Source organism: Pollicipes pollicipes, unplaced genomic scaffold (assembly GCF_011947565.3).
Source record: "Pollicipes pollicipes isolate AB1234 unplaced genomic scaffold, Ppol_2.1 Scaffold_3087;HRSCAF=3621_pilon_pilon_pilon, whole genome shotgun sequence".
Classification (NCBI taxonomy): Eukaryota; Metazoa; Arthropoda; class Thecostraca; order Pollicipedomorpha; family Pollicipedidae; genus Pollicipes; species Pollicipes pollicipes.
Genome location: NW_023596225.1, coordinates 34,817,502 through 34,844,690, shown reverse-complemented (window position 1 = coordinate 34,844,690; position 27,189 = coordinate 34,817,502). Strand labels below are relative to the sequence as shown.

Sequence of the window (27,189 nt, the reverse complement as noted above, 5' to 3'; positions counted from 1 at the left end):
GGTTTGTTCTCGCCATGTTCATTTTGTGGAATGACAAATAATTGTGGTAAGCAAATCCTCGCTGTAAATTTTGGCAGAATTGTACGTGAAGTACGAGCTGAACATCACAAACCCATATGGTATGATACCCATGACTTTCCCAACCATGACGATTCTGGAGCAGCACCAGTTGTCTTTGACGTAAGCGTCTGATTGCTGGGACATCTTGCTGGCAGATATACTGTTTTCGGGCGACCAGGAGCAGTGCTCAAGCAGCGTTTCAGAGCAGAGCAGCCGCAGTTCTCAGCAGCATCTGCTTTTGACGAGATATCTCTTCAAAAGCAGCCAGCGAAGTAAAGGCGTATGTAAAATCTGTCGCACTGTGAATCGAGGAGTCATGAACGCTCGATTCACTTTCAACATTCTCACCAGCCTATGCTCAGGCCTTATTTTGGCATCTAACCTGTGGAGGTAGATGCCTCTTCAATGATCAAAAATGCCTACCAGCTGGTGGATTTTTACCTCCCCAGGAAAGACAATGTTAAAATGAACGAATAATCCTGGGAGGCTGGGCAGACTTATTTGTCGAATGACATAGATGAGCTGAGTGGGCAGGATTGTGCATTACTGAAAAGCAACTCTAGATACATATCAACATAGTAGCCATGACATTTAAATAAAAAGCGATAGCAACCTCCATCTCTATTGCCCCCGCCCCCGGCCATCGGGCTCGCTTTCCAGGAAAGCTTCTGAAGCACGCCCTGAGTTTCCCCCCTCCCCAACATTCTGAAACGTTTCTACGCCTTTGGGCGTAACCGACGTTTTTTGAGGCGAACCTTGTGAATTTCTTTTCCTTCGATGGGAGTGGAAAATCTTCTGCAGTTCGGGATACCACTTTCTATTTGAATGCGAGTTGCTTTTAGGGCGCGGCACGATCGGTCAGCTGGTGGTCAGTGGGCAGTATTACCGGGCTTCGGGGTAATACTGCCCACTGACTCCTTCGCAGGGGTGACCGGACTTTGCTGTTTGGTGTCCTTGTGTACGTTTCTCCGCAGGTTTGAGTACGCATCGGTACTAAATACCATTCTTCTCTTAGTACGCATTCGTACTAAATATTCTTGAGGACGTGTTGTTAAAATATGGGACTTGTAAACCAGACGGAAAGCTACGCAGCTATGACATATAGCACGCACGGTCTCCGAAAAACTGCTTTAACGGCACGGGACCTTCGTATCTGGTCGCCATCGGGTGCAACGGCTCCGTCAAATACATGCGGTGGTGCACAGCTCGTTGCGGTGTAATTCCTTATGACATAGCTTTCAACTACCAATACTGCGTGAGTCAGTAGCTGTGATTTTTGTGGTTTTCAAATGAAACAAATATTCAAGTGGTGATGTACCTGAAGGGTTGTACTAGGGTCGATGCTTTCCCGGTGCCTTCTACCCTGATGATAAGACTAGTATAGAAATTGGCACTCGCGTGAAATATAAAACCTGAAGTTAGAATGATTAAATATCAATATACACTGGGGGTTCAGATATTGATCAAGTTGTTTCTTTAGGCTCAAAGTCCTAATCTGGATACAGTTTGCCAAAAGTTGTTCCAATGTGGAGGATGCCTCTGGAACATCTGTATGCTGAACCTCATGCTTACATGGCCTAAACTCAGCCAGAACCAGATTGCGCTCAATGTGCAACATTTTTACAAAGAAGTTTGTGTAGCATGTTCCCCTGAAATCAACTTAGTAATATCATTATTACTTGAAACATTCACTTTGTATGCACCAAAGTTGGCATTGACTATGGGTCAAACTTTGAACACTTGGAATTTCAGTGTGCATGCACTCAGAATTGTGTGGAGATGTTACTGCTATGCTTGATGTGTTGGGCATAACAGGTCATTTTGCAGCAATGATCTTGGGTATACTGTTTCTGCCCCATGGATTGTTCATCTCTGAATGGTGCTTACTTCACCATTTTGTTTGTTTCATGGAATTTTAAAAGGAAAGATGATTAACAGCAACTCTTGATTCCCAAAAATGTTGGTGTTAATACATATACACAAATGTATACATATAAGTATATATATTTATGTATAATGGCACTAGAATACTTTGTGGATACCTACACAAATATGGTATGCTGGTTTGCCATTTTTGTGTTAATGCCAAAACTTAAGCCCAGTGCCTGCCCAATAAATGCCAGACCTGTCCAAGTTCTTGTGCTGTCTTTTCTTACAGTTATAAATCTAAACCCACCTGGCCTGTTTTTTCTCTCATGAAGGATAGTTAGGAAGACTTAGTTAAGAAGATGGGGACAAACAACATTAAAAAGATGTGTGTCCAGATGATGTGATGATGTGCTACAGAACCATGCTGACCTTTGGAACAGAACCAGAGCTAGCTACAGAACCTTGTTTTGCTTTAAGATTTTTCATTGTATTTTGTACCATTGCTCTTAAGGTTATTTCCCTCTGGTGTATGTTCACAGGCCCAGAAACATTTCTAGCATTTTAAGAAAAGTATTTGTTCAAAAAAGTTTGTATGGGCAGCCTTGGCTTCATAATACTTTTCAAGCATACCTTGTTATGTGAACCCTGAACCCACCACATAAACCATGGGTACCAGTTCAGCACATAAGTTTGCTTCTGTTTGCTTTAACCAGGTGGAAATGCAAATTGTTTTACATGCTTCACAATGCCACAGAAAGCTGCCCGGATCTAGGCTAACCCATGTTGGCCAGTTGCCAGCTGACCTTTCCATTTCAGTCAGACTGAACCATGCACCTGTTCTGTGGCTTATACCCAGTGCCAGTGCCAGGAAATGAGTTCTTTCCACTCTAGACCATGGGAGAGCATCTTTCCACTAGACCATGGAGATAACTGACAAGAAGGGAGAATCAACAAGAGCAGAAAGAACCATGTGCATTTGTCTTTCCTAACATTGTCTTTCATATTTCAGGATGTCATCGAGAACAGATGACATTTTGTTTGGTCATGCCACTCTTTTGGATGAGCTGGACAGTAAGTATATTTTGACTGAATCATGCTTTAGACAAGACCAAATGATTAATCTATATGTTGGTAAAGGGCAAATGTCTGCATGAGTGAGACGCATGTCTATATGCAAGCAGATATCTGGTTCCATTGCATCACAACTTTGGTAAAGCACAAAGCTTGATGCTCAAAACACTTGGGGTTGATTCAGACTGAACCCAACTTTTAAAAAAGCATTTTGCAGTTGACTTATTCTGACTTCAATGTCATTTAGGCATTCATACTCTCATGTCATGTGGAATTGATTTGGTTGGCAGGAGCATAGGAGAAAACCTCCTCTCTAACTGTTTTGAAGCCCCACTTGGGACATGAATTTCAACATTAATGCAACAGTGTATGTCTGTAATGTTTAATGTGTTTGATCAAGATGTTTGAATAATTTTAAGGTGTTTTAATGTGCTTAATGTGATGTTTATGTTCAACATGTTAGAATGTGGCAATATTATTTTGCTTGCATGTCCTTTTGGCTTAACTCACTGAAGACTCTGCTGACTCTGGCTACACATCACAAGAGAATTCAAGGAAGTCCATTCCATCCTGACTCAACACTTGTCATTCTTCCAACTGCACCCAGAGTCAGGCACAATTGTGATCCCCTGTGTCCACTCTACTTTGTGGCTAATAGTTTTACAAGCCATTGGGTAGATGTATCATGGTGTGAATCAGGTCAAATTAAAAGCAGTTCTCAATTTTACCTCACTGTTCTTCATTTGTATTTCTTTTCTGCATTGTGTTTGACATTCTGTACTTGCAGAATTTGTATTGTCTGTCTTAAGTATCCACCATCAATGGTCCCATCATATTGTTGGCTCAATAGGCTTGTCAGCAAATGTCTTTTGCACATGTGACAGCACACCATTGTGTGTGTTGTGCTCTGCTCACTGTGAGATACTGCTAATCAGAAACGAAGTTGTATAATCTAGTGAAAATGTCCGTGGCTGGTGCGTGATTTGTTATACCAACCTTATGGCCATGTGACTTCAACATACAACTTGTTTAGTGAGTGTAGTTGTGACAGTACTGTGAAATACCTGCCTTGTGAATGGCTGGCTTCACTTTCCAATAGTCGGTTACAACGATACGCCTAGTCTGGACAGCCCAGTGTCACCACTGCCCGTGGCCGCAGGGAAGGTGATGGTGCTGCTGCGCGACGGCCGGACGCTGATCGGGATCCTCCGCAGCGTCGATCAGTTCGCCAACCTCGTGCTAGACAAGACCACCGAGCGCATCCACGTCGGCAAGCAATTCGGCGACATCTACCGCGGCATTTTCGTAGTCCGCGGCGAAAATGTCGTGGTTGTCGGCCTGATCGTAAGTTTCTGTGTGTCGGCGGCTTCGGTCTATAATGGAAAATAATAATTACGCTTGTAATGAAGTTCCGCAGCACTGCCGGTAATAGGAGCTGCTAGTTTGGTGCGATTTTGTTGAAACGAAAAAGGATGAAATTGTGATACCCAGATTTCAAAAAGGCATCAACATGTACATAAGGCGAAACAGAAAATATTGTCGCCCTACTTTGCTTGCGCCTGCTTGCCACAGTTGAACCATTGGGGATTTTGGAATGCTTACGATAAGACATGTAGGTGAAAAACCTAGCTAACCTCACTTTACCAACAACTTCATTTTTACCAGTTTTCCGCATTGCCATGTATCACTGTGGCACGGCAGGCCATTTCATTGTAATTCGTGTCTCGCCCTGTGCGCGTGACGCCAGGGTGGGTGTGGTCCCTCGCGTGCATTAATACATGCACATGTTCTCAATTGGCTGTACCCGGCGCTCATAACCAAAGCCAGCTTATTCATCGATAAGCGGCCAGCTGGCGGACAAAACAACGGACCTACTCAGGAACGATGAAGTTCAAACACGGTTTCCGTTTTACATTCATGCCCTAGCTGATGAAGTTATGCGTACGTGACTGACCGCAGAATGGCACTAGCACTTCAAGGCGCGACAAGGGGCTTGCGGCTTTGCGAAGAAACACGTTGGTGTCGGACGACGAACTGAAAGACCAAGGGCTTTAAGTTGTGTGGGATTGAAAGAGCTGATTGCGTTGCTTTGCTGATCAGATCAAAGACCGATATTTGAGCTAATGGGCATCACGCGATGTCTCCACGTTAGACTTTCGTGATTTGTGCGTCATAAAGCAACCAGTTATGTGATAGCTGGTCGAATTCAGATGTGGTGTAATCCAGGAAATGCAAACGCTAAGAATCTCTTGCTTCTTTTCACTGTCTTTTGCCTTCCTAGACCATTAGAAAAACTACTTGATCAATATGATGCAGCGTTAAAAGTGTGCTGTCTGTGGCCGGTGCAGTTTCATGGATTAATGACTTGCAGCAGCAAGTTTTTAATGAGAGTGTCCCACCTTTGAGGTATATTCCAAAAGCATAAGCTAATGAGACCGCAGGACCAGTTGCGTCTGATATAGCACCGGGTAGCGCCACTGCGGCACCCTCCAGACATAAGGTTATCAATTTTGATTATTTTCAAGTCCAAATTACGCTGCCAATGTTTTGCAACAGCACTGCGTTTCTTCCCTGCAGTTGCGGCCACCGCCATAACAACGACCGTGGGCGTCTACTAGTGCGAATAAAGGAACGTTTGTGATTGATTTAGCGGGCAAGGGCCTGTCACCGACAAGTTGATTGGTTGAAGTTTGAACCAGTGCCTCATATGGATCATATAAACTCCCATTCCCAAAGCCAAAGTGCGCCTCGGAAAGAGCCTCTGTGGTTAACGCCATAGGGCAAAAATCCAAGCGATATTATAACGTTTCATTGAATTCGCAGGATAATAGCATCACGTTCGCATGTCTTTTTGTCTAAACAGAGTCTTTCAAGCTTTTGTAGCATTTGTGACGCAAAGATTTTGACACATTAGTGTGTTGCAAACATTACTGAACACACACGTTGGAAAGGTAAGACAAATGAAATGTATTACTTTCATAACGGTCAAATTCACATGCAGTTTAAGATACCCATCCATCTCAGGCGACGAAAGAAAATATGACCGATTTTACATTTCAGCCGCGGATGGATAATGCGAGCCGTCGACAACGAACACGTGCAATGCACCCATAATTAGATACGAATCCAGTGCATTTCCTCTGAATGTTTTGATGTCGCATGGCAACAAACTGTCGCCGCGCATACGCTGTGCTCAGCGCACGTGTGCTAATAATATGTGCAAATGCACATGTCTTGCATACCTTCTTGTGCTAAACATGAGCATAAGTCATTCCGCATTTCGGAATCAATTCAATAGCGACGCAAAGGGCATGTCGCAACATTGAAAAAAGATAACGCACGCGTGTAACAAATTGCCTGACTCGAAGCTCGCTATCGCCCTCCGTATTGCTTATTGCCCAAAGCCGACTACTTTTTTCTGCTCCAGTCATAGCATTTCAGAATCCGGTATGTATTCGCTATCGGCACCCCCGGTTTGTATTTTAAAGTTTGTCAACACACAAACGTTGGGGTCGGACTAGGTGAATCAATACAAAACCGGGGTTATCGACAGCGGGCGTATAACGAATTTTGAGGACGAGAACAGGAAACAAGTAGTGCGCTTGGGGTAGTGTGTAATACGGGCGTGATAGCAAGCTTCGGAGTAGGCAAACTGTTCCACAGGCGCGTTACCTGGTTTCATTGTTGAGATATGCCGTATGTGTCGCTATTGAATCGATTCTGAAGTGTAGAATACCTGCTCGTGTTTAAGAGGTATGCGTAGCGACAGTAAGTTGCCATGTGGCATGGTAGCATTCACAGGGAATGCATTGAACTGGTATCGAATTGTGAGTGCGTCACATGTGTTCTTAGTTAACGGTCATCTGCTCTACTTTCGTTACCTCAGAGGGATGGGTATGTTAAATTGAATGTGACTTTGGGGTTTTCTTGATGCGTGCCTGAATATGTTTTCATTAATACTTTTGCCTGACCTAGGCTAAAGAAGGGGTAGAAATATCCTGGAAGCTCCCGTTCAGTACAAGCAAGCTGGTTGAAATATTGTCTTTACATTTCCATAGTGCAATAAACGTATTTGCCAAAAGAAATACGCCTTCTTTGGACGTTATTTATGGAAGATAATTTTTAACAGTTTAACCAAACCCAACCTCGCGATTTTTGAAAAGCAGACTGCTCAATGTCGGATGATCAAAACAACCACGTGGACTGCAGGGTAAGGCATTCGCCTTGACGTGCATATAACCCAACGTGAGGGTGTGGTCTGACCTTCCCTGGACTCCGCGTGCGCTGGGACCAGGTCGGGTCTGAGCCACACAAGCCCGATTTCCATGAAGGTATTCGACCAGTTGTAGGTTGGAGGTTGCCTGATTGTGGAGTTGGACCCTTCATGGCTCATGGTTGTCAGGTCGGACCGTATCGTTCCGTGGCACATGTGGAGAAAATGGACAATCCATGTTTGGTTGTGACCAACCTTATGTCCTGCAAAATCCTGGCGCGTGTCTTATGGTTGGCTTTTTAAATTCAATACGCTAAAGGCAAAAGGTCAAATTCTTCCTTCACGAACAACATGACAGGAATTTACAGCTGTTTTCAATGCTTGTTCGTGGTGCGTGAATACTCCGGTTGTTTCTCCATGCCGCCGTCTGTTGAGCTGCAACGGGGCGTGCTGGGCGTGCTGGGCGTGGTCCGTCTGCTGACGGCCGGCCGCGCCTCGCCGACAGGACGAGATGCGCGAGCCGTGCGTCGGCCTGCAGGAGGTGACGGTGGAGGAGATCCTGGAGGCGCAGCGGCAGGTGCAGGAGGCGCGCCAGCAGCAGGAGCAGCTGCGTGCCAAGGCCATGAAGGAGCGTGGCCTGACGTACACAGCTGACCTGGGGCCTGACGACATGTACTGAGGCCCGGCGCGATGCGCTCTGTCTCTCCGCGGCCGCAGGCGGTGTCGGACGTCCCTGGTGCGCGCGCTGCCGGTCTGTGGTTCTCGGTACCGTGCACGTTGGCGTGCGCGCTGCCCGCGGGTGTGTCTGCGAACAGTTCAGTGTGGCGACACTGATCGCGGCGAGGCAGTGATAGGTGACAGGCGGAAAGCTATGTTATTTATGAGCGCTTTGTCAGGAAGACCGTGTTCTTTTGTCGTGTGAGAAAAGATGCACGCTTGAGGGTATGTGTTCGCGGTGTGTGGTGAGGGATAAGCTGTACTTTGAGCGTTTTGTAGCCTTGTACGCTGTGATATCAAACAGGATTGGCTCGGGCTACCATTTTGGTTATTTTTGCATATACTGGATTGCAGTTTCTCTCTGACTTATGGGCGCATCAGCATGTTGTGCATCACATTTTCCTCATGAGTTACACCATCGTTGTTAAAGAATGCTCAACTTGATGCCCAGGGGTCAAGCGGAATATATGTAGTAAAATTCTTCAGTACATGAAGTTTCAATGCTGACTTCAACATTTCTGCGAATGTCCACGAAAAAAACCAGGGAAATGAAGGACGTAGAAAACAAGTGTTACGGCTTATATCAAAATGTCATATGGTGTCGTGCATGAATTGCGTCGGGCCCTTTTGAGCATTTCGTACCTTCTTCCCTGGCGGTGCACTGGCTGCGCTGGGCGGGACACCCGGCCCGGATGACACTTTAAACAATCCTTAACTTATCCAGTTTGATATGCAACCCCACCTGACCGGGCATTACGTTGTTCCAATCCTCTTGTGTTTTCATTTTTTACGGAAGGATTGAAACTGGGTATATGTTTACGGATGTAGTAATTGTTCTGTCCTCATGTGACGTTGCTTCCCACGCCTGGTGTCCTTCCCGGCCACCTCAGTAGAGCACTGAACTATCAATTATGAAACTCTGGTCTGAATTGCAGCAATTCGAAGGAGAGAATTTGGTTGATGACGCGAACATGGCTGGATCAAACATTCAGCCCTTTTCAGGACTGTATAAGGCCCAAACAACGGCCCGAGATTGAACCACCGAAACGTTAGTAAAAATTGACACGAGGTGAGCATGACACTCCGAACATGAATGATTCCATCCCTTTCCAATTATTCAATCCCCTTGCGCCTCGATATGACTCCTTTTCTCCATGTTACGCTTCGGTATCACTTCCTTTAACCCTCTCCTGCATGCGCAACGCGGAATGTGAACGGCCTGCATGTAAGTTGTAGAACAAAGCACAATTTGACATGACCCGATCAATATAATCTCTCCCACTTTCGCACGCATCGTGCTACAACTTTTCGTGCATTCACCTTGGAAGATAATGGCATTTCTCTGTTCCATGCATCTTATAGAACCATTCTGGGGCATCGTCAGCCTGTGTGGGTGAAAATGCAGACACCCACCTAACAACATCAACCAGATGGATTAACATTTGAGTGGGTGGCCCGCTGAAATATGAGTGTGACCGCTTGAATGATCGTCTGTCCTTGCCCCCCCCCCCCCCCGTCCCCCCGAACCCTGCGGGCTTTCATTCCTTTGGTCTTAAGCGCTGTTCATTTTGGATTTGATATATGAAATTGTCAATCACCTTGCATTGCAGGAGGAACGTTCCAGCCCCGTTCTTCATAACCAAATGGAAGTTCGTTCCCTGCTTGGAGGAGAATAAACGTTAGACCATGTGATGCTATTGCCTGACCTTGAAAATTCGTAACGGATGAATCAGTTATTTGAATAAATTGTGTGTAATCTGTTAGCCACTATATAATTGCAACTTAAAGCATGCCGTGCTCGCCTAAATTTTTGGGCTATTTCGCAATAGTTGCCTGGGATTAGAATACCTCGGTTAACACTTCGAGAGCGCCGAAAGAGTAAGCAGCGAGCGAATTCGATTAGCCTTGAAAGGCTGGAAACAGTTCATCAAAACATAAACAACTTGTCAGCCAAGCCGAGACGCGGTAGAGGGGGAGGAACCCAGCGTGACGTGGCGGAGGAACCCAGCGTGAGTGTTTGCACTTGGAAGTAGCGTGGTAATTGCAAAGGGATAGTAATTATTAAAGTGAGTGCGTGGAGGGTAGGGTATTCTTCAAGTACTTCACCTTTTTAAGAAGAAGAAAAATCTCCACCGCGAGCGTTTTACGCGCAGTGCGGCACGGGCTCAACCAGCTCGCGTTAGCAGGATTGCCCGACTTTGAAATCATACAATCCAAACGACATCTTTAGCACCAAAAATAAAGAGCAGGCAATTAACATTATACACTACGTGGTTTCGACCACTGCTACTCACGATGCTCGCATGATTGCCTATCATCTTCAAGAAATAACCATCTGATAATGTAATAATTTCGGCCACAAACAGGTCATGTGATTTTTAACACGCAGCCGACGATTTATAGCATGTACTAAAAGGGCAACATAAGCACCAAATTACGTACATTCGAGCAATTAAGAAAAGTATCCCAGTTCTTCACATTCGTGTCTCGAATTGATATTTCCAAACAGACAGCACAGAGAAAACCCAACAATGTCGGCGGAACTGAAGCATTTCCAGCAGTCTTAAAAAGCGGACCAAGCCACGGGAACCAAACACCGAAGCCAAGCCAACGTTTTCGGTACGGTACATTGACGTCTATTAGCGCAGTGCATCTCATACACGAGTCCGGATAATGTGATTGACACTGATTAGGACCAAACACATCGTGACGACATTGTCGCTTAAACTACAACACTTGGATTCAATTAATATGACTACTCCGTTTGCCGTGACATGCTGCCATCATGTCGTGCAGAGGGACTGTCGTAGTACCCTCTTAAAGTAGTGCACCTCTTGTACAATTCCAACGAGCAAGGCTTGAAATCGCTCTGACATCCAGAGACATACTCTGCCGAGATAATATGCCAACAGCCACCCTAAGGAAACGGATCAAGCCTCGGGAAACGAAGACTGAAGCAAGGCCAGCGTTTTCGGTGCGGTACATACACGTCTGTTAGCGTAGTGCACCTCACACACGAGTCCGGATAATGTAATTCACACCTTTAGAACTGAACACGTCGTGCTGACAATGTCGATGGAACTGCAAGACTTCGGTCCGATGAATAAGACTCATGCATTGCCGTGAGATGCTGCAATCATGTCGTGCAGAGGGACTGTCGTAGCACCCTCTTAAAGTAGTGCACCTCTTGTACAATTCCAACGAGCAAGGCTTGAAATCTCTCTGACATCCAGAGACATACTCTGCCGAGATATTATGCCAACAGCCACCCTAAGGAAACGGATCACGCCCCGGGAAACGAAGACTGAAGCAAGGCCAGCGTTTCGATACGGTACATATACGTCTATTAGCGTAGTGCACCTTACACAACGAGTCCGGATCATGCGATTCACACTTATTAGGACCAAACACATCTTGCTGACGATGTCGGTGGATATGCCAGACCACGGTCCGATGAATAAGACTCATGCATTGCCGTCAGATGTTGCCATCATTGGCGGACGGACTGCAGTAGCGCCCTCTTCAAGTAGTACACCTCTGGTATAATTCCAATTGGCGGGACCTAAAAACCGCTCTGACATCCAAAGACATACTCTACCGAGATAATATGCCAATAAAAATCCTAAGGATACGGACCAAGCCTTGGAACCGAAGACTGAAGCTAGGCCAGCGTTTTCGGTACGGCACATATGCGTCTATTAGCGCAGTGCACCTCATGCACAAGTCCGGATCAGGCGATTCACACTTATGGAAATTAAACACATCGTGCTGACAATGACGGTGGAACTGCGAGACTTCGGTCCGATGAATAAGACTGATGCATTGCCGTGAGATGCTGCCATCATGTGCGGACAGGCTGTAGTAGCACCATCTTACAGTAGTACACCTCTTGTATAATTCCAATTGGCGAGACCTAAAAACCACTCTGAAAGGCAAAGACACACCCCGCTGAGATAACATCCCGACACGAACCCTGAGGAACGAAGCCAAGCCCCGGGAACCGAGGACCGAAACAAAGGCAACGGTTTAGGTACGGTACATATACGTTTAGTCGTGCGGTGCACCTGAAACAAGAGCCCTTACAACGCGATTCACACTAAGTAGAAATAAACACATTGTGCCGACAATGTCGGTTGAGCTGCAATGGTTTGATTCAATGAATAAGACTCATGCACTGTCGTGGGATGTCACCATCATGTGCGGACAGACTGTAGTAGCATCTTCTTAAAGTAGTGCGCCTCTTGCATAATTCGTTGGCGAGGCCTAAAAACCGCTTTGTCATCCAAAGACACACTATACCGAAATAACGTATCAACAGCAATTCTAAGGGAACGGACCAAGCCCCGGAAACCGAAGACCGAAGCGAGGCCAACGTTTTCGGTACGGTACATATGTATTTATAAGCGCAGCGTACCTTATACCATCGTCAGCAAGATGTGTTTAGTCCTAATAAGTGTGAATCGCATGATCCGGACTCGTGTGTGAGGTGCACTACGCTAACAGACGTATATGTACCGTACCGAAAACGCTGGCCTTGCTTCAGTCTTCGTTTCCCGGGGCTTGGTCCGTTTGCTTAGCGTGGCTGTTGGCATATTATCTCGGCAGAGAACGTCTTTGGGTGTCAGAGTGGTTTCTAGGCCTCGCCAATTGGAATTATACAAGAGGTGTACTACTTGAAGAGGATGCTACTGCAGTCCGTCCGTCAATGATGGCAACATCTGACGGCAATGCATGAGTCTTATTCATCGGACCGAAGTCTTGCATATCCACCGACATCATCAGCAAGATGTGTTTGGTTCTAATAAGTGTGAATCGCATGATCCGGACTCGTGTATGAGGTGCACTACCCTAACAGACGTATATGTACCGCACCGAAAACGCTGGCCTTGCTGCAGTCTTCGTTTCCCGGGGCTTGGTCCGTTTTCTTAGGGTGGCTGTTGGCATATTATCTCGGCAGAGTATGTCTCTGGCTGTCAGGGCGATTTCAGGCCTTGCTCACTGGAATTGTACAAGAGGTGCACTACTTTAAGAGGGTGCTACGACAGTCCCTCTGCACGACATGATGGCGGCATCTCACGGCAATGCATGAGTCTTATTCATCGGACCGACGTCTTGCATTTCCATCGACATTGTCAGCACGACGCGTTTAGTTCTAATAAATGTGAATCGCATTATCCGGACTCGTGTGTGAGGTGCACTACGCTAACAGACGTATATGTACCGTACCGAAAACGCTGACCTTGCTTCAGTCTTCGGTTTCCGGGGCTTGGTCCGTTTGCTTAGCGTGGCTGTTGGCATGTTATCTGGGCGGAGTACGCCTTTGGATGTCAAAGTGGTTTCTAGGTCTGGCCAATTGGAATTATACAAGAGGTGTACTACTTGAAGAGTGTGCTACTGCGGTCCGTCCGCCAATGACGGCAACATCTGACGACAATGCACGAGTCTTATTCATCGGACCGAAGTCTTGCATATCCACCGACATCGTCAGCAAGATGTGTTTAGTCCTAATAAGTGTGAATCGCATGATCCGGACTCGCGTGTGAGGTGCACTACGCTAACAGACGTGTATGTACCGTACCGAAAACGCTGGCCTTGCTTCAGTCTTCGTTTCTCGGGGCTTGGTCCGTTTGCTTAGCGTGGCTGTTGGCATATTATCTCGGCAGAGAACGTCTTTGGGTGTCAGAGTGGTTTCTAGGCCTCGCCAATTGGAATTATACAAGAGGTGTACTACTTGAAGAGGGTGCTACTGCAGTCCGCCCGCCAATGATGGCAACATCTGACGGCAATGCATGAGTCTTATTCATCGGACCGTGGTCTGGCATATCCACCGACATCGTCAGCAAGATGTGTTTAGTCCTAATAAGTGTGAATCGCATGATCCGGACTCGTGGGTGAGGTGCACTACGCTAATAGACGTATATGTACCGTACCGAAACGCTGGCCTTGCTTCAGTCTTCGTTTCCCGGGGCGTGATCCGTTTCCTTAGGGTGGCTGTTGGCATAATATCTCGGCAGAGTATGTCTCTTGATGTCAGAGCGATTTCAAGCCTTGCTCGTTGGAATTGTGCAAGAGGTGCACTACTTTAAGAGGGTGCTACGACAGTCCCTCTGCACGACATGATTGCAGCATCTCACGGCAATGCATGAGTCTTATTCATCGGACCGAAGTCTTGCAGTTCCACCGACATTGTCAGCACGACGTGTTCAGTTCTAAAGGTGTGAATTGCATTATCCGGACTCGTGTGTGAGGTGCACTACGCTAACAGACGTATATGTACCGTACCGAAAACGCTGGCCTTGCTTCAGTCTTCGTTTCCCGAGGCTTGAGCCGTTTCCTTAGGGTGGCTGTTGGCATATTATCTCGGCAGAGTATGTCTCTAGATGTCAGAGCGATTTCAAGCCTTGCTCGTTGGAATTGTACAAGAGGTGCACTACTTTAAGAGGGTGCTACGACAGTCCCTCTGCACATGATTGCAGCATGTCACGGCAACAGAGTAGTCATATTAATTGAACCCAAGTGTTGTAGTTTAAGCGACAATGTCGTCACGATGTGTTTGGTCCTAATAAGTGTGAATCACATTATCCGGACTCGCGTATGAGATGCACTGCGCTAATAGACGTCAATGTACCGCACCGAAAACGTTGGCTTGGCTTCGGTGTTTGGTTCCCGTGGCTTGGTCCGTTTTTTAAGACTGCTGGACATGCTTCAGTTCCGCCGACATTGTTGGGTTTTTCTCTGTGCTGTCTATTTGGAAACATCAATTCGAGACACGAATGTGAAGAACTGGGATACTTTTCTTAATTGCTCGAATGTACTTAATTTGGTGCTTATGTTGCCCTTTTAGTACATGCTATAAATCGTCGGCTGTCCGCGTGCTAAAAATCGTATGACCTGTTTGTAGCCGAAATTATTATATTATCAGATGGTTATTTCTTGAAGATGATAGGCAATCATGCGAGCATTGTGAGTAGCAGTGGTCGAAACGACGTAGTGAATAATGTGAATTGCCTGCTCATTACTTTTGGTGCTAAAGATGTCGTTTGGATTGTATGATTTCAAAGTCGGGCAATCCTGCTAACGCGAGCTGGTTGAGCCCGTGCCGCACTGCGCGTAAAACGCTCGCGGTGGAGATTTTTCTTCTTCTAAAAAAGGTGAAGTACTTGAAGAAAACCGAGGGTAGTATAAATATTAGGCACAGTGAACGTCTGAAGTCGTTGGTTAGGACACAGCATTAGCGCTGCACCTTCGCGTTTGGAGGGATGCAGAAATAATAGGAAGGGTGCTCGTTTCAAATTTTTGGGGCTGACAGTGGGGCAACATCTTAGCATTTGGTACATGTGTGCATCAACTTAATGCAACCAATCCAACATGTCTTCTGACCATTATTTGTTGATTTCGTACTGGATTCAGATGATTTAGACTGTTTCTTTCAGATGCCAAAAATCTCTGGATCCCATTTAAATGGGATCCTGTGGAATCCTAGATCTTCCCTTGGTATCCAGGCACATGTCTGTTTGACACCGTTGGTCCTGCCCAATGTTCTGCCCTTCAACATCACCCAATCTTAAGCATGCCTGCTGCCACCAGGGCATTCTGGTCAGCAGCTAATGATAAGTTCCTACAGCAGGAACCCACCCCCTCCTTAAAGGAGGACAGGCAAAGACAGGTGCTTTAGCAAGCTGGCCTATTGGGACAGATAAACAAGCATATACAGCTGCATAACACTACTCTTACTAATAGCCCTACTTAAATACCTAATAATACCTTAATAGATACCTTAACCCTGCTCATCATCCCAACTTGACTCCTACTGCCAATCCTACTTAAGCAATAAATCATGACCACAGCCACTTACCCTGACCCTGTCCCTAATCCTGCTTCTATTCCTACTCCTGCTCCTGCTCCCAAGTATTGAAGCCATGCTTCCACTCTTACCAAATCCACTCTGCACCCTACTTCAAGTTAAACCTCAGCCAAACAAGTTGAGTGCTTCTCCAGCCTATGAAAGGCCTTTCTCCATTCTGGCTGGCAACATTTCTTATGATCTGTGAAATGAGTTTCCAAGATCTTAAATTCAAAATATTGAGATGCACCTCCATGTCTCACATAGTGCTGTTGCAGGTGGTGGTAGGCTAATATGAAATGAGTCATATATTTTACAGGAGGCAGCATTGGGCACACAGCCATGGTCATCAACTAATTTTTTGTTGCAGAACATCATGCTGCCTGCGTACCGCTCATGGCGGCAGCTTACCCGCCTGGGCCAGTGTCGGTTTGCTTTAAGCAAATGTTGGCATCCACCTAGAGCCAGTACCAGGCTTCTTCACCAAACTCCTCCAATGGTAAGCCAGGTTTAGGCAACATGGTGCTATGACTGTGCCACTGTCAGTCATTGTTAGATCCTGAGGGTTTCCATTTGATATGGGGAGCATGATCCAAACATAATTGAAGACTTTTGGCCCATTCTCCTTTAGCCAGGAAGTGGGCAACACCAGTTGAGTAAGTTTCCTCACTCTAAGCAAGCCATAAAATGTGTCCTGAACTGCTGACTGTGTCCTTCTTTGCTGGCACTGAACCTGCTGACAGCACCCTCTGCTGACACTGACGGCTGCTGACGGCACCCTTCTCCGCTGACACTGATGCCTGCCGACAGTGCCCTCCTCTGACACTGACACTCACTGATGTTTCCCTCCTCTTCTGACACTGACACTCACTGATGGTGCACTCCTCTGCCGACACTGACACTCGCTGACAGTGGTATTGACATACACTGGCGGCTGCTGCCAGTGTCCTTCTCCGCGGACAATGACGCCCGCTGACAGCGTCCTTCTCCACCGACACTGACGGCCGCTGACAGCGCCCTCCTCCGCCGACGCTGACGGCCGCTGACAGCGCCCTCCTCCGCCGACGCTGACGGCCGCTGACAGCGCCCTCCTCCGCCGACGCTGACACTCGCTGACAGGGCCCTCCTCCGCCGACACTGACGGCCTCTGACGGTGCCCTCCGCCGACACTGACGCCCCCTATCGACACCCTCCTCCGTCTGCAGCGGGCGGACGTGCAGCTGACGCGGGAGCACTACCCGGTGACGCGCGGGTCCTACAGCGAGCTGACGGACGACGACCTGCAGCAGTTCCGCCGTATTCTGGACGACGGCCGCGTGGTGACCGCCGCCGACGAGCTGGACATTTACAACACTGACTGGTGGCGCACCTGTCGAGGTACGATCACCAACTGGTGGCGCACCTGTCGAGGTAGGAGCACCAACAGGTGGCGCACCTGTCGGGGTACGATCACCAATAGGTGGCGCATTTGCGGGGGTACAGTCACCGACTGGTGGCGCACCTGTCAAGGTACGGCCATCAACTGGTGGCGCACCTGTCGTACAGTCACTGACTGGTGGCGCACCTGTCAAGGTACAGTCACCGGCTGGTGGCGCACCTGTCGAGGTACGGGCATCAGGTGGGAGGGGCGGTTGGACACTGGGCAGTGTCTGCGGATGGGCCCGGAAAGTGGGTCTACGCGGCTGGCAGACTGTCGGGGTAGTACATTCGGGCATGGAGCGTGTGGTGGACTGGTATCAGCATTAAAAGTACTCCGGAAAGGTTCAGTTTTGGCCGGGATGTGTAATTATTTACGCGACTGAGTGGCGTCCGTGACGCGACGGTGACCGGTGACTGGCACATGAAGAGAAAATCTCACCACGTGAGAATTACGGGATGAAAATGTCTTGGGCATGCTCGTCTTTGAAGCCCAGACAGACGCAAGCACGTTATTGCCCTTGATCTTCCCAGATCGCCTCAGGCCACCGCCGTTATACTTTTGTGTGGAGGCGCTTGCCGACAAACACGACAGTTCCGATAAAATATGAGACCCGACCGAGACCGTTATGTTCAGTGCTCGCGAAAGATCGCTCAACAACGCTGGCGACTATGTGGGAGCCTGGGAGGCCGTCGTCGAACGGCAAAAGGCGGTGTCGACCCAGCATCGGTCGATTTCCCACGGGGGGGGGGGGGGGGGGGGGAGTGGGCTACACGTGTGGCGCGAGCGTCGAGTTCGGGTCGGCGGGGCTGGTGAATCGGAGCGCTTACCCAGTCCGCTCCTCGGGGAGACATTAGCGCGTTGAGCCATGCTTTGGTCGGCCGCCATAACGGCCCCGTAAACAGCCTCTGCTGGCCATCAAAACCGAATCCGCACGAAGCGCCGGCGCTGTGAGACTGAAGCGGCTTTCGCTACGACTTGTTCCGAGCCCGAGGTCGCTGGCCGGCGAGTGGGGTCGAGGCGAAACATGTGTTGGATGGCGGCGGCGCCGCGAGCCCCGCCCGCTCACAGTGAAATAACACGCCAAAAATACGATTCAACCAAGCACCCGTGAAGGGTGTCTTCTTCGGGGACCCGACCATGCCGTGTGCGACGTTTGGTGATGTCGGTGTCCGGCCGAGCATTTCAGTCATGATTTCGAGCTGGCGCTCGCTGGCTGTCGCCCGAGTCTCCCAGCTGGGCTCCGCGCCGCCCGTGAATGCTGCATGAGCCCGTTAGCGCGTGACTAATGCAGGCGCGCTCGACAGCCGGAGGGACGGGCCTCGGCCGACCGGCCGGCGGATGCCGTGCTCGTCGATTTGGACCGTCCGGACTCGTCGCGGCGGCGACGGCGAAACGGGCGCCGCCTGGTTTTCCAGCAGCCTGAACCGCAGCCTTCAGGCCGCGCGCCGCTGTTGCTGAGCAAACGGCACGCTGAATGGTGTTTGGGGCGACGAACTTTAGCTCAGTTGCGGCAGTTGTACCTTCAATACTGAGGGACGGCGCCGAGCGAATGGTTAGAAATCCGAACCGTCAAGTGACGTGCTGCTTGAAGTTTGGGCACTCTGGACAACGGAAGTTTCCCGGCATTGCTAGGAAAAGCGGTACATGCGCTCTTTTGAAGCGCGATGTGCATCCTATCGATACTGTGTAACCGGGCAAACTCGAGTGACGTCGGACTGCTTGGTCGTTTTGTTCTGGGTCTACCCAACAAAGTGTGCTTGGGACGGCTTTCATTCCACGCCAACGAGGCAAGCCCAGTGGCCTCCCTTTGTGCAAATCGCGAGTAAGCCTCCCAAGAAATAGACCAAAACTTGTTCAGCTGCTGGGTCTGCCTTCGTCGAGAAGTTGTAATGAAGTGGGATTACGTGAGCCCATTTAATTACGCTGTAACGTACACGCTCGTAAGGCTCGGCGTTTGCCGTGGTATTCCAGTGACAACTGTTAGACAGGGACGGGGGCAGATTACAGGGACGTCAGACGGCTACTGTGATACGTTAGACGGCTATTGCTGTCTCGCGTACTCAGAGTGCGTTGCCCTCATTCAGGCCAGAAATGCGACCGATCGTCCGCCGCTCAGCTACACGGGGCCGCTCGCGGCACGAGCCTGGTGGCCGTGCGAACGGCCGGATGCCAACTTTGGCGAGATGGCTGTTGTAACGATCTAGAGCCGGCGGGCGCGTGGTGGGCCCCGCTGTGCCTGTGAACGCTGGCGTCTCTTTCCAGGACGGCTGAGCGGTTGGGCGTCCTCTGTCGGCACTCGTGCAGGGAAAGGGCCGGTGTTGTAGGCGGTGGTGCCGCAGCCCCGAGGACTCGTGACCTGGCGTCGGGGAGCGTGCGGGGCTGTAATCTGCTCGCGCCTGGTGTCCGGTGGCAGCACGCTTCGACTGTAAAGGATTTTACCGTAGTCGTGCTTCTGTGCATTCTCAAAGACTGTGGTCTCATTTCGTGCTCTGGGGTTCTTTTGTTAGCGTTTGGTCGCATGTGCGTTTTGCTATTGGCTTGCAGAGTCTGCAGTTCGGTGCATGATCGAAAAGAGCAGGTGGCTGCGCAGGTTCTGTACAGATTTTCAGACCGATACTTATGCGGTACAAACTGACCGACGTCCGTGTCCGACACACACGCGTCTCCGTCCATCCATGTATCCGCCGTCCAGAGGCAAAAAGGCCTAAGAGTCAAAAGTTAACATAGCATTGAAGCCTTTTTGCCTCTGGACGGTGGGTATGCAGAGGCTGGCTGAGGTGAATTAATCGAGTTCAGAAAACTCAATTACAAATCGTTGTCAGTTCATAGATTGCATTATGCGTGCTGATGCTAGCTGATGTCCGGCGCCGAGCCGAGCGACGCGGAGTATAGGTGGCGTCAAATGACAGAATCGGCTTGTATAAGTTAATTTTATAGCCGTTTTGTATGTGGGCGCCACGGCTGTTGTGGGGCCTTATCCGGGGGCAGATCAAACAACCTCAAAGCTTTTGGTTCCGGCGTCAGTTGTACCAGAATCGCTTCAGCTGTCCCTGTTCGATTCACGCCCAACTATCGACGCAGGAATTCCTTTGAATCCCACACAACCACCCATCTACGGCTGACACGAAACACACTATGACAAGCCGCTGTCGGGGGGTGCGCGCTGGCGCGTCGCAGCCGAGTCGCGTGCGACGTGGCGCCGCGCCGCCGGCACGCCCGGTCGCTGGCGGAGGCCGCGTCGGAAGCGTCTCGCGCCGGCGGCCAAGTTCGACGCGGGGGCCGGCGCAGCCGCGGGCCGGAACGGCTCGCGACGACGCCGGTGGGAGCCGTGCGCCGCGTCCGAACGGCTGGAGCGGCTCGTCATCCGACCGCACGCGGCCGACCCGCTTCGCTGTCGCTGAGATGGGTGGTGTGAGCGTGGGGTGTGGGCGTGTACAGCTGGTGCCGCTGTTCGGAAACTGTCCGTAGCGTCACCGGCTGCCCGGAAGATGCCCAGCAGAAGGTGGGATTCTGTGGTGTGTAGAATGGAGTGTGGCCTTTGCGATGGCGACTTGTGAACTTTGGGCAAGGATAAACCAGCCCGGTTGGTGTATTTGACCGCGAGTGTACGTGGTTTGAAGATGTCATGTTTCTGATGCACGATTCTCACTACGTAACTAAGCGATCTGAATGATCTGACCACTTCTAAACTGCCCCGTTAAAAACGAAAGCGTCTTGCGTGCCAGCTCAATCCTGTTCACATAACCGTTCTGATCAGCAAATTGGCTTTATTTGCGGTTGTTAAAGCCAGAAATGGGGCCTAAAAACGTGTTTTAGACCTTGATTTCCGCCCCATGCGCGGCATGATACACCATATGAGCACTTCTCGGGTCGCGTTCCCTCCTACAAGTGACCCACGGCGCCTCGCCCCCTGCCCCCGGACCACAGGATACAGTCATCACCGCTCCCATCGCTGACGCCTCGCTCGTGCCGGCAGGCGAGAGCCGCGTGCTGCTGAAGTCGCGCCATCGCCGACGCTCGTACCGGCAGGCGAGAGCCGCATGCTGCGGAAGCCGCGCCATCGCCGACGCTCGTACCAGCAGGCGAGAGCCGCGTGCCGCTGAAGCCGCGCCATCGCTGACGCCTCGCTCGTGCCGGCAGGGGAGAGCCGCGTGCTGCTGAAGCCGCGCCATCACTGACGCCTCGCTCGTACCGGCAGGCGAGAGCCACGTGCTGCTGAAGCCGCGCCATCGCTGACGCCTCGCTCGTGCCGGCAGGCGAGAGCCGCGTGCTGCTGAAGCCGCGCCATCGCTGACGCCTCGCTCGTGCCGGCAGGCGAGAGCCGCGTGCTGCTGAAGCCGCGCACCACCGAGGAGGTGTCGCGCATTCTGCGACACTGCAACGACCGCCGCCTGGCGGTGTGCCCGCAGGGCGGCAACACGGCCGTCGTCGGCAACGGCGTGCCAGTCTTCGACGAGGTCATCGTCTCCACACAGCTGATGAACCGCGTGCTGCACTTTGACGAGTTTTCTGGTGAGTGGGCGGCCTGGAAGGTCGGTGGTCCCGACCCGCGGCCGGACGGCGTGGCCCGAAGGTCGGCGGTCCCGAGCCGCGGCCGGGCGGCGTGGCCCGGAGGTCGGCGGTCCCGAGCCGCGGCCGAACGGCATGGCCCGGAGGTCGGCGGTCCCGAGCCACGGACGGACGGCGTGACCCGGAGGTCGGCGGTCCCGAGCCACGGACGGACGGCGCGCCGTCGTGCCGTCGCGCGGTCCTGACCGCGATCGACGACAAAGCTCCTGAGCCATGCTCGAAGGCGTGAGGTCGTCCGGTGACCGGGGGACGGGTCGCGGGACAGCCGGGGCGAACGAGGCGGCGGCGTGACGCGTGAACCACGAGGCGAAGCGCCAGCAGGCCGCGCGGGTGAGGTTCCGCCGTTGGAATCACGCCAGCTGGAGACGGCGTCTCGCGATTGTGTGTTGGTGTGTGGTGTGTGTGTGTGTGTGTGTGTGTGTGTGTGTGTGTGTGTGTGTGTGTGTGTGTGCGTGCGTGCGTGCGTGCGTGCGTGCGTGCGTGCGTGCGTGCGTGCGCGTGCGTGGCGTGCGTGCGTGCGTACGTGCGGGCAGGCGGGAGTTCATGCAGGTGTGCATGGCGTACGTGTGCGGGCGTGCGCGTGTTGCGTGTGTGTTGTGTTAAACGCTGGTGGAGTCTGAGGTCACAAGGCAGGCGTCAGCTTACGGCACAAACACGTAGCAGCGTGTAGCAATGAATGAAGTGTTATTTTTCCAGGCTGGGCCTTTATGAACGTCGGAAGATCACGAATGCGCCGTGATGAGACCGACGTTATGTTTGTCTGTTACGTTTTTTTCCATCCTGCCTCCACACTGCGTGATTCGAGCCTGGTAACGGGTTTTGGCAACTTGTTAAGCCACCGATGTCCGCTCTGGTTGAAACATCGCTGCCTGTCATAACTGGCCTGTTCATGATGTATCGCCAATAGTCTCATCCCTGTAAAGTATAACCCACCCACCCACTCCCGTCTAACTTCACAGCCGCCCAGCGACTGCCACCGCACCCATGACCTGACCTGTGCCCCAGGGGCGCCGGCACATGAGACCGGTCGCGTGCCGGTCGCGCTGGGATGCCCCACGTGATGTCAGCCAGTGATGCCCCGCGTCGCCTTTGAGACCTCCTCACTTGGTCCTTGCATCCAGGGTGATACTCCACGTCGCCCCTGACACCACCTGACTTGGCCACTGCATCCAGGCTGTCGACGAACGAGGTCGTAGCCGTCCTGAACGCTCGCCACGCACCTGACTTCTTTCTCAGGGTCGACGACCTGCCCGGCGCACAATGATCTCCGATGTCGGCGTGCCCTAAAACCGCGCCGTCGTCTAGCGACACTTCTGCCCTGCCCGTACCGTGCCGTACCCTGCCATGCCCTGTCCTGTCTGCCTGCCTGCCCTGCCCTGCCCTGCCTGCCCTGCCCTGACCTGACCTGACCTGACCTGACCTGCTCCCCAGGCGCGCTGACCTGCGAGGCCGGCCTGGTGCTAGAGGCGCTGGACACGTACGTCGCGAGCGCGGCTACAATCGCGGCCCGTGGGACCTGGGCGCCAAGGGCACTGCCAGATCGGCGGCAACGTGTCCACCAACGCCGGCGGCCTGCGGCTCTTCCGCTATGGCAACCCTGCACGGCACGGTGCTCGGGCCTGGAGGCGGTGGAGTGCCTGGCGGCGGACCGTCGGCGGGGCGGTGCTGTGCTGTGCTGTGGTGCGGTGGTGCTGCTCTGGCGCCGCTGTGGCGTTGCCCTGGGTTAGCTGATTCGGGTTGCTGCTGCGCTAGGCCCCTCCCGGCTATCCTGTTCGGGTGGTGCTGGGTTGTTGTCTGGGTGTGTCCTGGTTGCCTGCGGAGTGTCCCGTGTCTCAGGGTTGCATCAATGAACGCGGCAATGTGAGATGAGAGTGTGTGGGAGAGTGCGAAGCTGACGGAGTGCAGTGCTGGTGCCCCGGCTGCCTGCGCATGAGCTCAGCCTCACGCCGAGCGCACCGACAGCGAACGAGCGGTGCGTCGCGTTGAAAGGTCATCATAAAAGCTGCCGGCCGGTGTCGCGCTCGGGTCGGCTGGCATCTGCAGCGTCCTGGGCGGATGTCACATGTGCTGGCTACCCGGCCGCAGGTTCTGGCTGACGGGGAGGTGATCGACCTCAGGGCGGCTGTTACATGTGCTGGCGACCCGGCCGCAGGTGCTGGCTGATGGGCGGGTGATCGACCTCAAGGTGGCTGTCACATGTGCTGGCTACCCGGCCGCAGGTGCTGGCTGACGGGGAGGTGGTCGACCCCAGGGCGGCTGTCACATGTGCTGGCTACCAGGCCGCAGGTGCTGGCTGACGGGGAGGTGGTCGACCTCAGGGCGGCTGTTAAATGTGCTGGCGACCCGGCCGCAGGTGCTGGCTGACGGGGAGGTAATCGACCTCAGGGCAGCTGTTACATGTGCTGACTACCCGGCCGCAGGTGCTGGCTGACGGGGAGGTAATCGACCTCAGGACGGCTGTTACATGTGCTGACTACCCGGCCGCAGGTGCTGGCTGACGGGGAGGTGGTCGACCTCATGTCTGCCATGAAGAAGGACAACACCGGCTACGACCTGAAGCAGCTCTTCATAGGCTCGAGGGCACGCTCGGCTTCGTCACCAAGGTGGCGTCCAATGTCCGGCCAAGTCCAACGCTGTCAGCCTGGCCTTCCTCGGTGAGCGTCTGGCGGCGGGCCGCTACGCGCGAGGGACGTGCTCAGGTCCGGTCGCTGTGGTAGGGGTCGATTGGCGGAGGTCCAGGTCCGGTCGATGGTAGGGGGTCGATTGGCGGAGGTCCAGGTCCGGTCGCTGGTAGGGGTCGATTTGGCGGAGGTCCAGGTCTGGTCGCTGGTAGGGGTCGATGGCGGAGGTCCAGGTCTGGTCGCTGGTAGGGGTCGGTTGCGGCGGAGGTCCAGGTCCGGTCGCTGGTAGGGTCGGTTGGCTTAGGTCCAGGTTCGGTCGCTGGTAGGGTCGGTTGGCGGAGGTGTGCTGGAGTTTCCAGGCAAGCCGGGATATCGTTGTTAAAACAAAGGGCATCGCGACTTTCTTTGTGAAGTATTTTTCAGCAAATGGGGAGGGGCCATGCTCCCGCCCCCGAGCCAAGGGTTTTTCATTACATGCTGGCAGATTTCGCAGGAATTGGGGCTAAATTCCCAGGATATCTGAGAAAAGTGGCATTTGCCCGCCCCCCACCCCTCCTGAGGAAAATTTTAACCGCATACTGGGAAAAACGCATATGCCAGCGCTCGAAGTGTACGATATGCTTATCGCGACTGACAAGAGAGCGATGCGGAAATAAACAAATTCAAGCTTCAAATATAACACAATGCGCACATGATTTGCTGCCCCACAAACTTTGCTGTGTTTTTTTTCGTTCATTACCTCCTTAGATCCTGCGAGTATACGCTGGTGATGCCGCACATAGGTTTTATAAAATCTATTAAAACGATGCTGATATATGAGTAGCGGCACGATGTCGGCATCGCTTTCTGTTTCTGGTACCATCGCGTGCCCGAGACTTTGTTCTAAAGTTGGCCTTTTCCCAGCCACCGCGAACTTCCGCTAAGTGAACCGTCGCTTTTGCTGTGCGCCCTCCACCCCGCTGCCGCTGCCGCGGAACAGTTGAGCCGTTCTCGCGGGACTTTGCTGAGCCGCCTGAGAACTAACCGGAGCTGACTACGCCCTCGGACCGCGCTGGCAGTAGTGGAGCCAGCGCCGGGCGCCGAGCGGGCCGCCTGGCAGGCCTGTCGAGCTTGAACCGGCTGGCCGATCTCCTTCGCCAGTGAACGCCGCCTCCCCACCCCCCACCCCCCCCCCCCCCACCCCCCCCCCCCCCCACCCCCCCCCTCCCCCCCCCACCCCCCCCCCCCCCCCCACGCCCCCCCCCCCCCCCCCCCCCGCCCCCCCCCCCCTCTCAGGGAGCACTGCCACGTGTGGCCGGGCCCAGGGCGCCCCTGGTTGGCGGAGCGGCGCTCCCCAGAGGTGGCGCCCGTCAGACGACGCCGCCGCCGCCGCCGCTGGCACTTCCCGTGCCGAGCGCCGCGACAGGGAGACGTGCGGAAGCGTTCCCGGGGGCGTGCCTATGCATCGAGGATGACAACGGGCTGGGATTCTGGGTCGGTCAGGCTGGTCGTAGTGTCTGCTCTCGTGCTGTTCGTACGTGATGGTCAGCCGCCTTTCCCACAGGCCCGCCGTCCCTTGTTTCCGCCGTGTCAATTAGAAAAGCTCGCGAGCTGGGTGTTTCACACACCTCTCCTTGTGGCAGCCATTCCATCTCGCAGCTGACACAACTCCAGTGCCACATCATCGGCCCCGCCGCGCTGCTTGCCTTCACGGCCGCGATGCTTCTTTTAGTCGGCGCGCCACGAACTTCCCATCCCATCGATCCCATCCTTGGAAGCCCAGCCGGATCTGGGCGCCGGCGCCGGCGACGCCCGCTTTGTGTGCTCTGCATTCTGCAATATGCCCGGCGCGGGATGCGGTATGCCCGTTGTGGGCCGCAATATCGTTGCCGGCTGCAGTATGCAGTCGGCCGGCGATTGATCGTCTGTGGGGCGGCGGGCGAGCGGCAGGGAGGCGCATGATCTGGACGCGCCCCGGCCCCAGGGCCCCGCGCCCCCGCGCCCCCGGACCAGGCCCCGGGCCCCGTGCCCCGGGCCCCGCGCCCCGGGCCCCGGCCCCCGCGCCACCGTACTTCCGCGCCCTCGCGCCCCTGCGTCTCTGCGCCCTGCGCGCCCTGCGTCTCTGCGCCCCTGCGTCTCTGCGCCCCGCGCCCCCGGCCCCCGCGCTCCCGCGTCCCCGGGCCCCGTGCCCCGCGGACGTCTGTACCTGGTCGGCCGGCGTCGGCAGCAGGCGCAGACAGAGGTGGCGCATGACGGGCGCGCCGCCGCCGCCGCCGCTGCCGCCGCGTGCTGCTTTGTGGCAGGCAGAGTGGCGGGTGGCGGCGGCGGCCGGCAGGGGCAGGCAGAGATCTCAAGCGGAGGGTTTATGCAGCAGTGAGGGGCGTCGCCATATGTGGAAGATTGGACCTTTGCGAGAATGGACATCCGAGGCCGCATTCAAAGTGCGTCATTACAATTCAATGTTGCCAATAGTTCATCGCGGCATTCAGTTTTCTCGAAAATTTGTCGGGGGAGATTGTCGTGAAATGCATTTTACTGGAGAACGACATCTCATTCGCGGGCAGATCGAAGGGCCTTCCTGTCCGGAATGTGAACCAGAACATCTTGAGACAGCCGCGTGGCACATTCGTGGAGTGAAGCTTTGGCTGCGCAGCTAGTGAGACAGAACAAACGCGCTAATGGTGGGGGCCCTCGAGCTTTCTCTGAGCTTTGATGGCTGAAAATGCAGAAAGCGTTCGGCAGAAAATCCTTGGAGCTCTGAACACGTGCTGTAGTGTTTTCACGCACCGGCTATCTGCAGCCCGAGAGATGTTTGTGAGTCGCCGGG

General features: G+C 52.7%; 2 protein-coding genes across 2 annotated transcripts; both read left to right on the top strand.

The window, feature by feature from the left end:
- Positions 1-1,226: 1,226 nt before the first annotated feature.
- On the top strand, positions 1,227-8,418 carry LOC119089613 (U6 snRNA-associated Sm-like protein LSm1). The gene is made up of 4 exons (XM_037212389.1): positions 1,227-1,315; positions 2,939-3,000; positions 4,160-4,344; positions 7,719-8,418. The coding sequence occupies exons 2-4, from the start codon at positions 2,940-2,942 to the stop codon at positions 7,890-7,892; spliced, it is 420 nt and encodes a 139-aa protein (XP_037068284.1). The 5' UTR covers positions 1,227-1,315; position 2,939; the 3' UTR covers positions 7,893-8,418.
- Positions 8,419-9,879: 1,461 nt separating this feature from the next.
- Positions 9,880-25,406, top strand: LOC119090066 (D-2-hydroxyglutarate dehydrogenase, mitochondrial). The gene is made up of 8 exons (XM_037212861.1): positions 9,880-9,926; positions 16,144-16,272; positions 16,979-17,150; positions 21,508-21,705; positions 23,194-23,246; positions 23,915-23,981; positions 24,215-24,334; positions 25,363-25,406. The coding sequence occupies exons 2-8, from the start codon at positions 16,150-16,152 to the stop codon at positions 25,404-25,406; spliced, it is 777 nt and encodes a 258-aa protein (XP_037068756.1). The 5' UTR covers positions 9,880-9,926; positions 16,144-16,149.
- The last annotated feature ends 1,783 nt before the right edge of the window (positions 25,407-27,189 follow it).

Coding starts and splice junctions, on each gene's coding strand:
- LOC119090066 (XM_037212861.1), top strand. CDS start 16,150: ATGCTGCCTGCGTACCGCTCATGGCGGCAGCTTACCCGCCTGGGCCAG. Junction 21,706..23,193: donor GCACTTTGACGAGTTTTCTG/GTGAGTGGGCGG, acceptor CCTGCTCCCCAG/GCGCGCTGACCTGCGAGGCC. Junction 24,335..25,362: donor CCTGAAGCAGCTCTTCATAG/GCTCGAGGGCAC, acceptor GCCGCGGAACAG/TTGAGCCGTTCTCGCGGGAC.
- LOC119089613 (XM_037212389.1), top strand. CDS start 2,940: ATGTCATCGAGAACAGATGACATTTTGTTTGGTCATGCCACTCTTTTG. Junction 3,001..4,159: donor TCTTTTGGATGAGCTGGACA/GTAAGTATATTT, acceptor CCGTGGCCGCAG/GGAAGGTGATGGTGCTGCTG. Junction 4,345..7,718: donor TCGTGGTTGTCGGCCTGATC/GTAAGTTTCTGT, acceptor CCTCGCCGACAG/GACGAGATGCGCGAGCCGTG.